General features: G+C 41.4%; 1 protein-coding gene across 1 annotated transcript in view; it reads right to left on the minus strand.

Annotated features, from left to right (window-relative positions):
* Window positions 1-135: 135 nt before the first annotated feature.
* Window positions 136-16,726, minus strand: part of GRK3 (G protein-coupled receptor kinase 3) — a 67,157-nt gene continuing 50,566 nt past the window's right edge. The window contains exons 14-21 of the mRNA XM_082774524.1: window positions 14,566-14,632; window positions 14,246-14,346; window positions 13,004-13,070; window positions 12,525-12,620; window positions 9,524-9,686; window positions 8,736-8,872; window positions 7,629-7,742; window positions 136-7,060 (exon numbers count right to left, since the gene is read on the minus strand). Coding sequence (XP_082630650.1) covers window positions 6,899-7,060; window positions 7,629-7,742; window positions 8,736-8,872; window positions 9,524-9,686; window positions 12,525-12,620; window positions 13,004-13,070; window positions 14,246-14,346; window positions 14,566-14,632 — 907 coding nt within the window. The 3' untranslated portion in view covers window positions 136-6,898. The remainder of the gene's footprint in view (window positions 7,061-7,628; window positions 7,743-8,735; window positions 8,873-9,523; window positions 9,687-12,524; window positions 12,621-13,003; window positions 13,071-14,245; window positions 14,347-14,565; window positions 14,633-16,726) is intronic.

Raw genomic sequence — 16,726 nt, forward strand, 5'->3', positions numbered from 1 at the left:
CATGGTGCTCCCTAAACTCTTCCCACCTTTTTTAACCCCAAGACTGTCGGGAAGAACTGCGGTCACCTTCGTTCATCTCCACGGAGGCTCCGGGAACAGCCACGAGACGGGAAAGGACCAAGCGGCAGCACACGCTCAAATGACATTTTTTATTGGGGTTCTCTTTGTATGAGAGCAGTTGACCAACACACAAAAGCAGCTTAGCTGTTCCAAAATAATCCTTTAAAAAAATAATGGCAGAATTAACTAAGTGTGGCACGTCACAAGTTGCGGAGGACTGTAAACTCTGAACATAGTCTCTGTGAAAGTACTACCTCACACGTGCAGTAGTAAATACCAGCAAGGGGCAAACCCTCCTCTGCACAATAAATATGAAAAGAGCCAAGTACATAAAACAAATGATGATTCTCATAGATACAATATCTAAAGTTATTTACAGATACTGGCTTTTCTTACCATTAAATTACACATTGAAAACAGGTTCTCTTTCAATATATTTCTTTAAATCACTAGTAGCTATTCATGTGAATCTGCTCCTTTTTTTTTTTTTTGAAGGACTGAATTTAGTCACTGAAACAGTGCTCATGAAAACACCTCTCAGAGGATCCTCTCACTTTATTCTGTTTTTCAGACCCATTTCTTGTTGTCTCACCTGCTCTCTCCCTGTCCTCAACACAAAGCAGCCGGGAAGCCTCCTGCACCGATCGGCAGCTACAGCCCGCGTCCGCCTCCCTTCCCAGCCTGGCAAAGCAGCGAGTCACACCGATTCCAGGCACTCCCCCCCTGCTTTCTGAGCTCATCCTCAGGTTTCCTAAAGGCACATGGCTTTGGCACCTACCAAGCCCACAGCAGCTGCCCCATGAGAGCACCCCAGGCAGTGCGAGCACTCCTGTCCCAGCGCAGGAGTCAGGGGGGACCTGGTGGGCATGGGGTGGGAAGGGAGAAGCAGGGCAAGAGGCAGGGTGGGGGAGAGCAGCCCCCTCGTCCTGCTGCGGGTCCCCCCCGGCACCAACGCCGCGTGTCAGCGAGGAGGTGGCTTTGCCAGCAGGGCAGACACAGCAGCTCACCCTCGAGATGTCGTCCTTACACCCAAACAGGGACATGCTCCAAGCGCCACAGCGGGTGGAAGTGAGCAGCGCGTACTTCAACACCTAAACACACTCCTCAACCCGCAGAGACCACAATGGGAAAGCAGAAGTATTTTTAGCAAATGAGTTATCTGATGAATTTAGTGCTATTTTCGTACCCTGCCTGGGAAGGGGTGTCTGGCTTTGTTACCTACAGATCTGCAGCAGCGCTCCAGCAAAGGTTTTTGGCTCTGGCGCTGCCCCAAATCACTCGCATGCCCCGACCACGGCTCAGGAGCCCCAGGCGAGCTGCTCCCGATGGACTTCCAGGGCTGCTGCCCACGGGGACCATCCCAGCCACATCCACAACCACCTCTGCCAGACGCCAGCTCGCCCATCCCTGCCCTACAACCCAAGCGCTCCGCACAAGCTGCTCGACACAAAGGGCTCGGAGCTGACGGCTTCCTGCTCTATCCTGGGGCTCAAGGTCTACGGCCTCTCCGGGCTCCCTCTTCCATTAGTTCATCAACTTCACAATTAAAGAGCGTTTTTAATATCTGAGCTGACTCTTCCCTGCCCCGATTTAAGGTCACTCATTCTTGTTCCACCCACCGCAGACTGTGCATAAAACGTCACTCACCGGAACACAGGAACAAAGGGGGATTTACAGCGCCCAGACCCAGGGGTTATTTGCAAGGATTTTTCAGATGTTTCTGCACTCATAAACCATTGCACCTAGAGATGGTCCTGATAACGCATGAAATTCTGTATGCCTGTAACAGACGGGTTACTGGGACAGACTGAAACTATTCCAATTTTATTCTGAAAAACAGAATAAAGCTGACTGATCCTGTTTGAAAGGAACTGCCGTTTCTTCAGACAAGCTATACATATATGGAGCAGAAATTCTGTGGAATGTCAGAAGTTGGAGAAACATGTATTTAATAAATAATATAAAATGCTTTTTGTTAAAATAGAATTCTTGGTTTTATACCTACATAGCATAGCGACCTTTACATAAACAAAATAAAGCTGAGTCTGTGATGATTAGTTTAACACAAAATAAAAATACAATTTAACAATAGTATTAAAACAGCCAATGTTCAATCCACACAATATGTACACCATGGAATAGAAATCAACAGAAAACAAAAGTAGATTATCTTGAAATTCCTCAGACATTTGGATATACATATGTTCTCTGTATATTTTAGATATTTTCCTTTTCTTTTTTTTTTTTTTTTTTACAATATTAAAATTAATACTATGCTTTTTCAAAATACGCTTTTCAGGTTTCTCATTTGTAGAACTGACTCATTCCTTATATTAATCAACACAACTAGAACTATTTACTTTCTACTGTACACTTCAAAATAGTCCTTCCTCCATATATACTTAAAGTGTGAGCATTTCAGAGTTAAAGTAACTGTGTCATTGCCATCTGCTGCGTGGGGAACAGTAAAAGCAGTATGCGACTTGCTACGTAGACAGGTAAGTGATATGCAAGAAGAATCTCGTCCTTAAGCTGATCAGCTGCCAAGAAGAGCAAGGCGCAGAGCTGCAGGGCCTCCCCTGTCCCCAGACACATCTCCTGCCACCTGAGGCTGAAGCCCACAGTAACTCCGCAGCACACAGCTCCTTGCGGACAGGAGCTGCAGAGCCACGGCGGCATCACCAGCATCACAACTCGGATTTGTTTAGCACCAAATTCACAATACTTCTATTATCTAAACGCTGGGCTGCAAACACCCGCGTTTATTGTGAAACCAAGCCCAACCTGGTGATCCTATTCATTTTTTTTTTTTTTCAGCCTCAGCAGAAGGAGAAGAAAACTGCTGCTGCTTTTCTGAAGGAGAGCTGCTGGACTCGAGGGGCATCTGACCGGAGGCGCACGTCCCAGCCCTGCACCATGCAGCAGAGCGCTGCCCACGTCCCCCAGCCACGTCCTGCAGTCACCACCATGCTCAGAGCCTTTGCTCCAAAGCCTGGCGGGGGCACCACGCTGGGAACATCAGCACCAACTGCAGCGGCTCCAGATCTGTGCCACCAGGCTCATCCCCATGTGGCACAACAGGACTGCAGCCTTAGACCTCACCAGACCAAGCTGGAGCATAAGTAACACCAAGAGGCTGTAAAACTTAGAGAAGTGGATAGCCTGCAGTTGAATGAAGGATTTTATATAAATACGTTCCTTTAACAGTTGCATAAGTATGCAAAATAATCACCAAATTTGAACAGAATTGCCAAATTTATGCTGGCAATGACGGAACGTCTCAGCTGGCACACAGGGAACACTTGGCAGGGAACACCGTGCTCGTGCCCCTGGGGACACACTGCTTGCAGCCTGAGTAACTGGTGGGGTGCTCCTCCTGCACTTACATGGCAATCTGTCAAAGTCTGAACCTGGCAAGATTCTGCTGTATCCCCATCTTTAAAATGAGCCACTAAATTACAGCAAGTCCCACACATCAGAACTGCCCCCCTACCTCACAGTGGGGAAAAAAAAAAAAGAAAAAAGAAAAAGGAATAGAAAAGAAAACAGAGCAGAGCCCCAGCTCTTCTGGAAGGTACTGCGAAGCCCCTGAGTCCAGCTCCCACAGAAATCACACATCTTTGACAGTCACGTCACCCACGCACTTGCTTTCCAGGATCTAGCCTTCCTGCGTGTATCAGCTCATTCATCGGACACAAGGAATAACTAGAAAATAATCCCTGCAACGCAGACGGCATGTGGATACATCAGGGGAGTATTCGATATGGCTTTATCTAGCATCTCGTCTCCTATTTTGAAATGTAAGAAACCATTTCCCTATGTGCATAAATCTTCGGTACAGAAGCATTTTTTATAGGACTTTTAGAAGATTTGTTTAAAAATCTGTGCTTAATCATTCACTTGGTTCTGTTGATGCCTGAAGCTCTAATTTCTTTTATCTTTACTTCCCTGAACTTTAAAACAAGCCCTACCAATGTGGTCAACATGCATAAAATTCATGCCGTGCCTTACTTTCTCAATGTTCAACAACATTTTCTACGCGTACACCTGAAGACCCTCATGTAAAATAAGACCATCAAGCATCTTTGTCCAAGAAAAACCTTTGGAGAATGTAGTACCTAGACCGGGAACGACCAGCTAGGGGTAGCACGGCACCCGTGCTTTGAATGGCCAAATTCCAGACCTCTCCCCACACCACGAGACCCGGATCTTTCCGCAGAGTTTCCCTCGTTGCTGGGGCCATAACGTGGGCAACGCGTGCGGGGTTCTTGCTCTGGTAACCTCTCTTCCCGTACCAGCACGGCCGTGTGAGTGAGCAGTACAGATCTTCTACATGTCACTGATAAATCAGACTACAGGACAGGAACGCTGCCCTCCTGTCCCAGCCGGTGCTGTGGATGGCACTCGGCTGCCAGCCAGCCCCAGCCACCGCTGACGCAGGCGAGGCAATCAGCCCCAGGTTAACGAGCGTGTCCGACGGCCACCCCAACTCCACTGCCCTTCAAATATGCCTATTCCTGTAAGTCATGCACAGCCGTTGTTTTGTCTAATACCTGTGGTTTTGAGGCACCATATGCCAGCTGCAGATCTACCCCACCTTACGGAGCCCAGAGCTACGGTGTGCTGCATCACAAACTGCCAGCCTCTGCCAACAGGGACCTATCGTACAAAGCAGCCGTGGAAAACAACTAAAGAGGAAAACAGAACCAGTAAGGAACTAAGGAAATATGAACAAGTTACAAGAGAGCTAAGAGAAGAGTTTATCATAACTGGAGTTTTCTTCCCAAATCCACAAGAAAAATAAAAGCATTGCATGGTATTGCAGGAGAACCTTAATGACACCCTGTGCACAGTCAACACCAGTAAGATGAGACATTTTGTATTCCAACTTCAGTAAATACCACAACTTCTCCTTACAGAGGATGCTGAGGCACTGAACATCACTTACCAGCAAGGACAGAGACATCAGCACTCTTTTTACAGAGTAAATAAAAAAATAAATGGGATAAACTCACAAAAAGATATCGCCTGACTCACATGGGGTATCTCCCAAAACACATTTTTCCTTTTATGCTGCACCAGCTTGTACCAAAGAGTTTGCACACTTGTGAAAGCACACGCTATGCAGTTAAGCCACTCTCACTTTTAGAAGCAAATACATCCGATTTTATCACTAGAGTGTTCAATAAACAAATACTTTCAAAACAGCTCTCCTACTTACGCCAATTTGTAATTTTTTCTACAAAGGACATAAGTCTACAACTCTGTGGTTATCTGCTAGCAACACAAGCGAGACAAACTGTGCACACCAGGTGGAGAGAGTATGCTGTTGGTGCAGCTTCTGTTCCCACTTACAGGGATGCAGTTCTCACCATCTTCAGGGACTATGAGAGCTGTACCACTGTAACTGGGCAGAAAATGTTCTCTAAGGCATTCACAGAATCAGAAAAAAAAAAAAAAGCTTAAATTTGGCCCTGACAGAACTCTTATAAAACATCACAATGACTAGGGAGAGGCTGACATCACATGCTTAAAGTTGTCTACCAGTTAGGGATTATATCGTTACTTTTGCAAAGAGTTTCCACATGACAGGACTGATGTCTCAGGCAGAATTAATATAAATCTGGCATTTGATCAGCTCATTTTGTGAGTTCCATCCTCAGTATTCTCAGACTGTTTTCAATGTGGACATTTTGAATTCTCTAGAAAAGAAAATTAAAAATCCTTTTGCAAGCCGAGCCATGTGATGTAAGCACGACCTCCAGAGCTCAGCTACAGTGAAAGTCTGGGATAGCTATGCTATGAGAACACACTTGCTTATGTTTGTGTACAACAGACAAGGATCCACAAGTCCCGTAACTGAAGAGTGATCCAGAATACGTACCGAGGTACCCAGACATCTTAACCCAGTACATGCACTAGAATGCATTGGATTTGAATAATTTCTTTTTAATTTTTAAAAAGTGCAGTTGACCTGAAATGGAAAAGAACTGTCTTTATATTCACTGTAAACTTGTCAAAAGGAATCTGCTCTTTAAAAACTGTGCTAAAATAGTCAATTTATACAACAGAGCACTAGATGAAGCTACCATAAATTCCTCTTCACCAGTTATTACTCTATTGTGTCAGTTATAGTACTGCATATACGTAGAAGAAGCAAAACGGTGGTAGCTACTATTACCGAGTACAACAAACCAAGTGAATAACTTGAGTTCAATGCTTCCATGAAGTAGCAATAACATTTAAACCACAGGACAGTTAGAATTCAGTACTTTGAAGTGCATAAGAGTCACACTGTTGATCATCAGCAGTATGGAGAAAGGTTATTATAAAGTCAGCAGTAATGGTCGGAAAGAACATGGCAACACGACAGATTAAAGGTTATCCAACATGGCAAGTCTGCAGCTCCTTCCAAAGTTGAGGGATTTGTCGGTATCACACACAAGTGTAATTCTAGCCAGCAGTAACCACTTCAGTTTCCAGGCTTGGTATGCACCAAACAAGGGTATTGCAGAGAAAACAGCATCTTCCTTCCATCAGTAGTTCTAGAGTAACGGACCGTTTCCAGACACCGCCAGGGTGCAGGAATGCATGGGAGCAATATGCAGCCTCTACATGTGATAGTTTCCACCACTGCTAGGAGCATGAATTCACTTGCCATTGTTCCAGTCTTCACCACCTCCAGAGACAGAGTTCTGACATTATCCCATGCTGTAAACATCTAATTCTTCCTCTCCTAAGCACATCCCGCTTCCAGGACTGCACAAAGTAATTCATAAGGATTCTGTGAAACTCAACATGTTCACGCAGTAGCTTTCCCTAAGTGAACTTTGTTCTCCTACAGACCATTGCTATTCCTGTGGCTGAGCGGTGGCTTTGAAAGCTCTACAACTGTTGAGCGAGATTTATTGAGAAACTTTGGAGCCCGACGCAGCAACCTCTGTGCCTCAGTAAAAGCTTCTGTCAGCTCTTTTTTCCACTGAACAAATTCTGGGTCACTCTGAAAGAGATACAGAAGTAGTTTGGCACTTCGTAGTAAAACTGCCAATAGTGTCTTCTCCTTTCAATAGCACTTAGAGCAACTTATTTTAATTTCCTGAGGGAACTAGTAGCTCTGGATGTTGAAAACACACAGCCCTTTGCTTCTCCATCGCCCTGCCAAAGTCAGGCACATCAGCAGCAAGTACAGATGGTCCAAATCGTTTGAGGAGTTGTGTGCTTCCTCCCTTGCACACACATCAACTACCATGTACCAGCTGCAGTGAGTTGCGTGTGCCAACACAGCCTTAGAAGCTCATGTAGGTTGAGAAGTTTTGAAGTTTTTACTTAATAAACTCAGTTCATTTTGGCCCAAATGCCATTGAAATCCATGACACAAAGTGGCACACCTGCAGGTCTCCTGCTTTCAGAACTATAGTGTGATAAGAACTTCCTAGTTTCACTTAGGTTAAGGTTAGCTACATAAAGTGCACTGGTCAACATACACTGGGAGGTCCTGAAAAAATGCTCAATTGTTCTATCACATGTAAAATGTCTGATTAAGAGTTATGGAAAAACAAGCGTCTTACCTCACACTGTAGGACAAACTGTTTTCCTCCTTTAATTCTCAGTAAGATGCATTTCTTATCTTTAATTTGTGTTTCTTCAACAGATACTATTTGTTCCATTGTCAACAGGTTTTGCTGTAGTATTTACAAAAATAAAGCAGAGAAATGATATGAAAAAAACCTGTTGCCCATCAAATAAAACCAATGGCTATTTTTTTCTGGATTAGACACATGAATGAAGTTACAAACATTAACTGTCATTTACCAACTTAACAGCATTGTCATATCAAACATTCTTTACTTCTGAAGGGTGAGTAGTGAACTAAAAATAGATTATAAGGTAAGAGAGATTTAGCAAGGGGCTTGGTTACTTAAACAGAGACAACAAAATATAAGCTAAAAGAGCCAATGATGACAGTATGAAATAAGAATCTACCAATAGGTGTGTCTACATACAAAATATTCACTATCTTCCCTCAAGAGAATTGCATATAATTTTATATATTTTCCAAACATTACTGCTGTTTAAAAAAAAAAACAAGACCGCCTTACTGACTATACCAAAAAGCTGAAAGGGAATACTTAAGCACTATACACTGACGCAGAAGCAAACATATATAGCAGTTTGCAGCAAAGGTTTCCCTGCAGACCATAAGATGAGAACATTTCAGAACTCCAAACCCTTACTTAACTAAACATACAAGTGATCTGCCAACTACATGATCACAGCTGGACTAAACTAAGGTTACTATAGCATTTTCTTTGAAACAAAATGCTATAGCATTTATGACCTTACCAGTTTATGTTTTTTTGTATAAATAGTCCAGCGGTCCTAAATGAAAAATGACACCATGAACTACCAAATTACTTTAAAAGCACAATGAAACAAAGTAAACAGGTTTCTCAAGACAATTTTATGTTTCCTCAATGCAGTGTAGCTATCCATTAACTAAGGCAAAACTTGAGATAAGTTTCCTTGAGTAGTGACTCAAATCCACTGGGTGATTACTCAGACAAAATTCTCCTTTGTGGAAGGTATATCTGAGTATGAATTCTCAGATTTGCCTCAAGAGACACCTGTCTCTCACGCCCCTGGAAGCTGCTGCTCCCTGGAGTAACCTGACTTACCCGTGACTCTCCTTCTCCTCGCCATTCAAGTCTGTTTGGGAAGAGGTAAAAGTAACGACGTTGCCACTGAGTCAAGAATGGGTTCCCCAATTTCAGCATGTATCCATGCATGATACAATCCTTCCCAAGTGCATAATCTGTAATGACAGGAAACATCAGTGTGGAAAACAAGGCACAGCCTAAAAACATGCTGCAGATGTGATATGTTGATGAAGGATGTAGCCCCAAACGTGTGACTCAGTGTGCTACCAACAGGCGTGCAGTAAGGGTTCTGTGTGCAAAGGCACAATTCTGCCGATTCTGCCTTAATTACGTGAGCTGATGAGACTGCAGTGGAGTAACTAAGAACTGAATTTGGTTCTTAAAACCTGGCTTACTATTAAAAGAATGATATACTGCTATCCAAAGTTCAGAGTTTGCAGTGCAACATTCCTGTGCACACCAGTGAAGTGTGCTGTGAAGGACCTCGTGTTATATTCCCTGTCTTCTTTGTAATGATAACAAATCCCACATACCCTTTTCTGAGCACGCACAATAAACAAAAACGATGAAAGGTTGTACATAATAATCTTTACAAGACACTACAAAAGACTTTCCAAAACATTATGCCATCATACAGCATTTCAAAACATTAAGAAACATCTTAAGAAACACAATAGTGACTAAATGAATTCTAACAATTACTGGTGAGTGACAGTAATATGAGAGTCTGTTGTGTGGAACTTCAAACACATGAATTACTACTATCTAGCAGTAAAAGATGAAGAGAAGTGTATTTGAAAGATTACCTTCCTCATGGCCAAGCTGCTTATTTTTAGCCCTTTTTCTGGCCTCAATTTTATCTGTGTCTGCATTTACTGCATCATAAACAGTTTCTGCTACTTCTTGCTGCCAACGCTCCGATATTACCAGAGGGAAGTTCTTATATAATTCCTGGTCACTATCAAGCAGCTTGCAAGAGAAAAACAACATAAAAAACAGCATTTTAGTAAGTTCTACTATTCTTGTCCCCAGAAGTTTTCCATATAACAGGATTATTGTAAAAGATGCACTGAACTCTAACCTTACCTGAACCAACAGGTACCCACAAGAGAAAGCAGAGATACTAATTTAAGCATATATCTTAATTTATACGGCAAGAACAAACCACCTGTTCAAAACTTGTTTGGTCTGAAAGCTCTAAAAGCCTTACTCAACCTTGTCCCATTATGTTCTCTAGTTTTTATGTTTGGTAATTATTTAAAATGCAAGTAGTGGATTCTTAACTTTGTTGCATAATCAATGTTAACAAAATGCCTAATAGTATTAAAAAGTTTGTCTGCACAAAAATTCCAGTACGACAAATTAAGTATAAATAGATTATGCAGTATTAGGACTCTAAATTAAACAGTACCTTTTAAACAATGATGCCTTCCATGCTTTCAGAACTTAATTGTACATTCCTAATGATAAACCTCTAGAATTCAGTAATGAATGCTGCAGGCCTCATTATTTTCCTGTTATTTGGCTTCTCTCTCCCTTCACCCCTACCTACGTACAGTACTTGCACTGACTTGCACTGAAGGGACCGAAGTTCAGGGTCTTCAGAAGGGGCACTGCTTGGTACCACAACACACTGGGTTTAGCCACAAGGCACAAAAAGCGATCAATGTTTTCAATCCACAATTATTGAAGATTTTCACGTGGGGATGGGTCAACAGAGAACTGGACTTTTGTTCACAGCGCTGTGCCAAGGGAAGAGCCAGCCCCCAGGCCACATCAGCCTCCATCCACCGCTGTCCCACTCAGCCTGCCACCTCCAGGGCACGCGTCCCTCGGGGTGTCACGGGACGCACCGCGGGGTAAATATAACCTGCAGCAGGAGCGAGGGGAGCCCAGCACCCAGCACTGACACTGTCATGCTAAGGAACGCCCGGTGGCAGCTGAGTGGGAGGGATGGGGTTACCGAGCCCCCTCCCGGGGGTGGCGGTGTCCCCGTGAACCTGCACGGCCAGCAGCTGTGCACCGTGTCCCCATCCACTTGGGGCTAAGGACAGGTTTACCTTATGGGCAGCCCAAGTAAAGGTTACACAAAGAGATCTGGCTGTACAACTGACAGGTACAAGCCTTGAGGAGAACATCAGATCAACCATCCTAAGGGAATACAAAGACCACCCGGCTTCTCCTTGCGAGGTGTTCTTCTGGAATTGAATTTACAAATTCTGGGATTACAGCATTGCAGAGCTTCAGGGAGCTGGTATCCTGTTAGACCCACGCTGACAGCGAAGATGTGAAATTTTCTGGGATAAAGAACATCTTGGGATCTCTGCATTTCTCTTTAAACACGTAAAATCCTTTCTATGCCAACTTCTGTAATCACAGCAGGTGACACTGACAGGCAAGTTCCTTTTTTAGGCACAGTGAGTAGCTCACATGTTTTTTTGCTTATCAAGCTTAGAGCAATTAGTTTCTCTCCTGACTCACTTCTGTAATAACAAGAATAAAGCTTGATTTGTTGAGGAAATACATCATAAAAGCAGCAAATGGGACAGACCTAAGTGAAGCACTGGTCCAACTGCTGTCCCAAAGCCTCCAGGGAAGGTGCAGGAGAGGGGATGTACCACATGGGTTGGGAATAGGCCAGCAGCTATAGCTCCTTTTTTTTTTTTTTCCTTTGTATGGTTTTCCTTAGATTTTTCAATAGTATCAGGACTTGGTAGTTACTCTCATTACTTTTCTACCTTACAAAGATGCTACATTAATATACAGTTTGTTATTTCAAGAATTTTCCACTGTACTGGCTGAACATAAGGAAGCACTATTAAAATATGATTTAGCATAATTTATCCAAGCTTTCACTAGTATTTTTCTCCAAAATAGGTTTTCAGATGACTGGACATTCCTCTGATAATACACAGCACTGCGGGTACAAGGTTTCAGCTGCAACCTGTACAAGAACTTATTCAAAAACACTGCAAACACTGCATTTACACAATGAGAAGTCATTTCCAAAAATAACTTCCAGAAATCCTAGACAACTCTCAAATTATCAACTGCATGTTCTCCAGAATTAAAAAAGAAAAGAAAAAAAAAAAGACCTCCTTCAGAATATCAAGAGGATTCACATTCCTAATGTGTTTTGCAGTCGGAATATGCAACAGGAAGATAATGTTAGTCTCATAAACTAAGAGGCTATTTTTTTCTCCTTAATTCATTGCGTGAGAGCTGTGTTATACATTCTGTCTTCATGTGCTATTCTCATTTGCTACTGATACCCAAGGTGTACATGTAACTAACCCAACAAAGAACTTCACCAGCAATAAAAATGTTACTGTGAGTCCCAAAAGCATCACCCTAAAAATATAAGAAATTACAAAATTATTTGGCATTTCTACTGAACGTACATTTAAGTCAAACAATGTTTTGGGAACAGCAGGTTTTTTTCCACTCCCCATACCAGGAACTAGATACAATTTTTAAAACTGCAAACTATTAAGTACTCCTGAAAACGAAGGATTTCCCAGAATTTGTCTGGCCATTTGAAATATTTATTTTTATCATATAAACATTTGGATAGGAAAGTAGACTTCAGTCAAACTAAAAATAAAGATTTGACAAGTGAAAAAAAACACTATCACCAACAAAAAACAGCCAACTAGCCCAAACTACCACTTCATAAGGGCACAGATTAAGTTTACAAACCTGAAAACAGTTCCTTGCCCCTGAAGCAAAGGAATGGCATGCCACACATGAAGGGATGAGTACAAGTGTCAAATTGCCATTCTTTACATATTGTTTAAAGTTGTATACCTTAATTCCTTTAGTGTCCTCTTCATCAAATGACCCAATATCAAAAGCGTCTGCTGCATTTACTTCTCCCCGGGGAGGGATCAATGGTGGAGGATACTAGAAATTCAAAGCAGCATAATTACAGACAAATTAACGGACATTATTTAAATACATTCTGTAGATAAATAAATTCTCACTAATTTAGTAAAAGCTTTCAAAAAACTCTGTTGGAAAAAAAATAATGCATTTTTGAGACAGCCAAGCAGAAGAATCCACATTGTCATTTAACCCCGATAACAAATAATTCAGTGCTACTGATCAGGAAGACTTCTAACAATGAATGCCCAACAGTTCTCATCAACCATTCACCGTGCTTTCGTGCAAGTGAGTATCTGTTCTGGGGACAGGAACACACAACTTTTCCATCCATCACCTGTTCAGGCATACTTTATTTTTACTGCTTTACCAAGTAAGTTATGGTTACCCTCTTAGTCCTTTACCTTTTGTAAATACACTTGCTGCCAATCAATCCCTTTGAAGAAAGGATGTTCTTTTACTTCTTGTGCACTGCAAAATGAAAGTAACTGAAGTCAACAAAACAAAAGGGCCTTCAAACCAAATTATCTTTGAGAAATCTAAAGCTTTCAAAGGTCAAGCATTTGTATCACTTGAAAGCATCAGTAAAATGACTTCTCTTTAAAAAAAAAAAGTATTCCTAAGTAAACAACAAAAGAGAAGACTTTAATGTGGAAACATTGGAAAAAGCTGTAACTCTGGCAAACAATCACCCTCATTTTTTTATGGTATTCCATCATTTCTAACAATAAACAGTTCTCTTCCATTGTCAGATCCCATACATTGCTTCTAAATAACAAACTTACTCTACTCCATTTGATATTATACCTCATTTATGGCAAAGTAAACAACTGCTCTCAATAGGCCCAAGGCTGAAAAGCAATTTCAGACAGGCCATTATCATTGAAGGCTCCATGATACAAAAACGATCAGAGCACCTCACTGGAATTACAGCCAGCCTCAGTAGGGACTACTAATTACAGGTAGCATACATTGCCAATGATTTCTCTACAGTTCTTTACTCTTCTCATAATTTTCTTTCCCAGTCTCAGAAGAAATGCACTAGGTTTTTAAATAGGTGATAACAACAATTTTAGTTAACAGCTATAAATAAGATAAGCACAGCAGAAGCAAATAGTACTTTGTGACCAGTTAAAAAAAAGTCTTTTTTCCTTAGACTCATTAAATGAAACATTTATATCTGGCAAAAGGCAACCCAAAATGAAAAGGAAGTATCCGTGGCTTTCCATGCTTGTTTTGTTGTATTTTTTTTTTCCTTTATAAAAGCAAGGAATTTTAGCAATTAATATGACCGAATGAAGTATTACAACTTCATCCCAATATGGCAAAAACAAAAAACAATAAAGGGACAAAAATATGAACATCCATAATCAAATATATATAAACACCATCTGATATGAGCATGATTGCAGAGAACTTGGGTGGAGAAAAAAGTGCCTTTAATGACAAAAATTGTCCAAAGATTTGTGCAAACCAAAGGAAGCTGAAATGTAATTCCATGCAACTGCACTTTTTAATGTTTTCTTAAAAAAATATATAAAATAAAATCCTCATAACAGGAAGCTGGTTTTTACTCAAAACTAATTCATTCACTTACAGAGAAGTGGTGATCTTTAAAGGCAGTGGTCCAAGAAGATAACACCTACCTTCTTCCTTGGCACCCAAGTCTCTTGCTAACATCCCGTTGCAGGAGCCCTTCCAAAAGGGATTTTAGTTCAGGAGAAAATGAATCTGGTAACTCCACATTCTGTGAAAAAAGATGTACAAAAAGAGACATTTAATTACAGAAGTACTGTGACCTGCCTTCTCCACATAGCAAAGCAACATTCTTCGACAGCATTTGTAAACAACTCTTTCATGTGTAAATACAGCTTGCTCAGAAAGCAGGCTATTTCCCACTTTTTAGAGGAAATGGGAGTTTAGTAAACAAGAGGAATGTAACTGCAACTGCCACCATGATCCTTACCACGGTGAGCGTCATCCGGTCGATCTCATGCTTATCTTTGGTTTTGTGCTGTCTGAAAGGACTGTGACTGTAGAAATAAGAAAATGCACTAATAAATGTAAAGCCATAACATATCAGGTTATTTCAGCTGTGGCAACCCCAGGAAAGAGTGTAGCATCCTTTTAGTCCCATTCTTCCACCTCATCAATCCTGTCCTGCAGAACAATAAAACAAGTAGTTTTAAAGATGGTGTTTCAAACCCCTTTCCAATTATATCTGCGTCTCCTAAAACACAGAACAGCTCCACCTAACCAAAGAACCCTCAACAGCTATTTTAATAGAGATATTTAAGCACACTGATCTATACAACCTACAGTCTTACTGCTGATCTATATGGGGAAAATGAAGTAAGATCTTAAAGTGGATGAAACAGAAGATAATAATGAACACCACTACATTACTGACTGGGAATATATTTGATGAGGTATGGTAAATTACCAGCTTTATCCCTTTAATGTTTTGTTATTCTGTTTTTGAGAGTTTGAATGTTTCGTTTTAGCCACAGAAGACCTTAAAATATTACAGATTTAACCATGCAGTACTTAAACAGCAGCATGAAAGAAAGCAGTAACTTTTTCATTTTTCAAACTGAGATATTTTTATTGGATTGAGAGTATATTCCTTATTTCCTAGTTGTCTTCAAAACCTCATGCGAATGCTCTTTTTCAAAATTGAACCGTTATTTGCCTATTAATACACTTGTTAGCTATTAAAAATCACTCTGTGTTGCCACCTGGCAGTGTGTTCTAGCTCATTTCAACTGAGGACCGGCTACTCAAGAGTTACTTCCCATTTATCTTCAAAATCATTACTAAAGAATGGATCTGATGGACTGAGCAGACCTTCAGTTTTGTTTTTAGCCATGACAGGTAACAAGGCAAGAGAAAACGGCTTAATACGAGGCCGGATAGCCTCATATATTTTGACAACAAGGTTCTGAGCAGATCAGGGAAACAAATGATTCACTGCGGACTTATGGGCTGGATTTTCTGCCAGATTTAACTTATTAAACACCAAGAAATGGCACCATGTGCCCAATCCTTGTTTGGGGATGCAAGTTGCTTAATTGGCTTCAGAACAGATTAAGGAGGATAGTTCTCAGTGAATAATGCTCTGGCTCCCAGCCAAGCACTGACAGCACCCCGCACATCCCTGTCAGGAAGAACCACAGCCCACAGACTGAGCTATCCCACCCTGCAAGCACCAGTGCTCATGGTAAACTGGATCACTTATCTCTAGGTGCTATTACGTGAAGGAAGAATCCTGCCGGGGTCAGCCAAATGCTGTGCCTAGCCCCTTTTCAAAAGGAAGGCTGAGAAGACAAGCTGAGGAGTCCACAGTTGTCCTCTGCATGACACGCTCTCCTTTCTTCTCCCAGCAAACCCAAACTGTTCTGTGTCTTGCTGCCTACAGAATTCTTCAGTGAGTGACTGCAGAGATGGATATTGCTCACAGCTGCGTGATGCCATCTAGACTTCTAAATGCTTTATTTTCCAACTTAGATACCATTGCTTTATTTATTTGCACACTTACATTTAACCTATTTTGTGAACAATTAACATTAACTGATAAGGCCTACTTCCCTTCAGCAGTCACAAACTTATTTTCCTTTATACAGTGTTTGGAATGCATAGAGGTAAAAACCTTATAATTAACTATGTGCAAGGGCACAGTAAAATTTAACTGATGAACAATCTTTATAAAGAAGCACTTGGAAAATTTTTAAAGATTATTTCTGCTTTGCCATTAACACCGAGGATGTGATTTTCAACACATACCTGCCAATCACTGCTTATTGAGTGTTCAGATAAATCCCTTAAATTCTACATAGACACAAAGTTACTGAGAAGGTAACAGTTGACAAAGCTGTAATTATCTTAACTTTTGTATACCAACATGGCCAAATTCAGAAACTGAAAGCATCCACGCAATACAACGTATCCAAAAACTAAAGAAGGAAAGGTCGAGTATCATGCCAGAAAGGGAACAATGTAGCGAGGATTTTCACCTTAAAGGAAGGTCTTAAGACTGTGATGAAGTCCCCAACTCAACAGGGCTGCTAAGTACATTTAAGCAATGAATCACATATTCATCTAAAATGCTTAGTTATTGTCAACAGATG

Source organism: Aythya marila (assembly GCF_965140915.1).
Source record: "Aythya marila genome assembly, chromosome: 17".
Lineage (NCBI taxonomy): Eukaryota > Metazoa > Chordata > Aves > Anseriformes > Anatidae > Aythya > Aythya marila.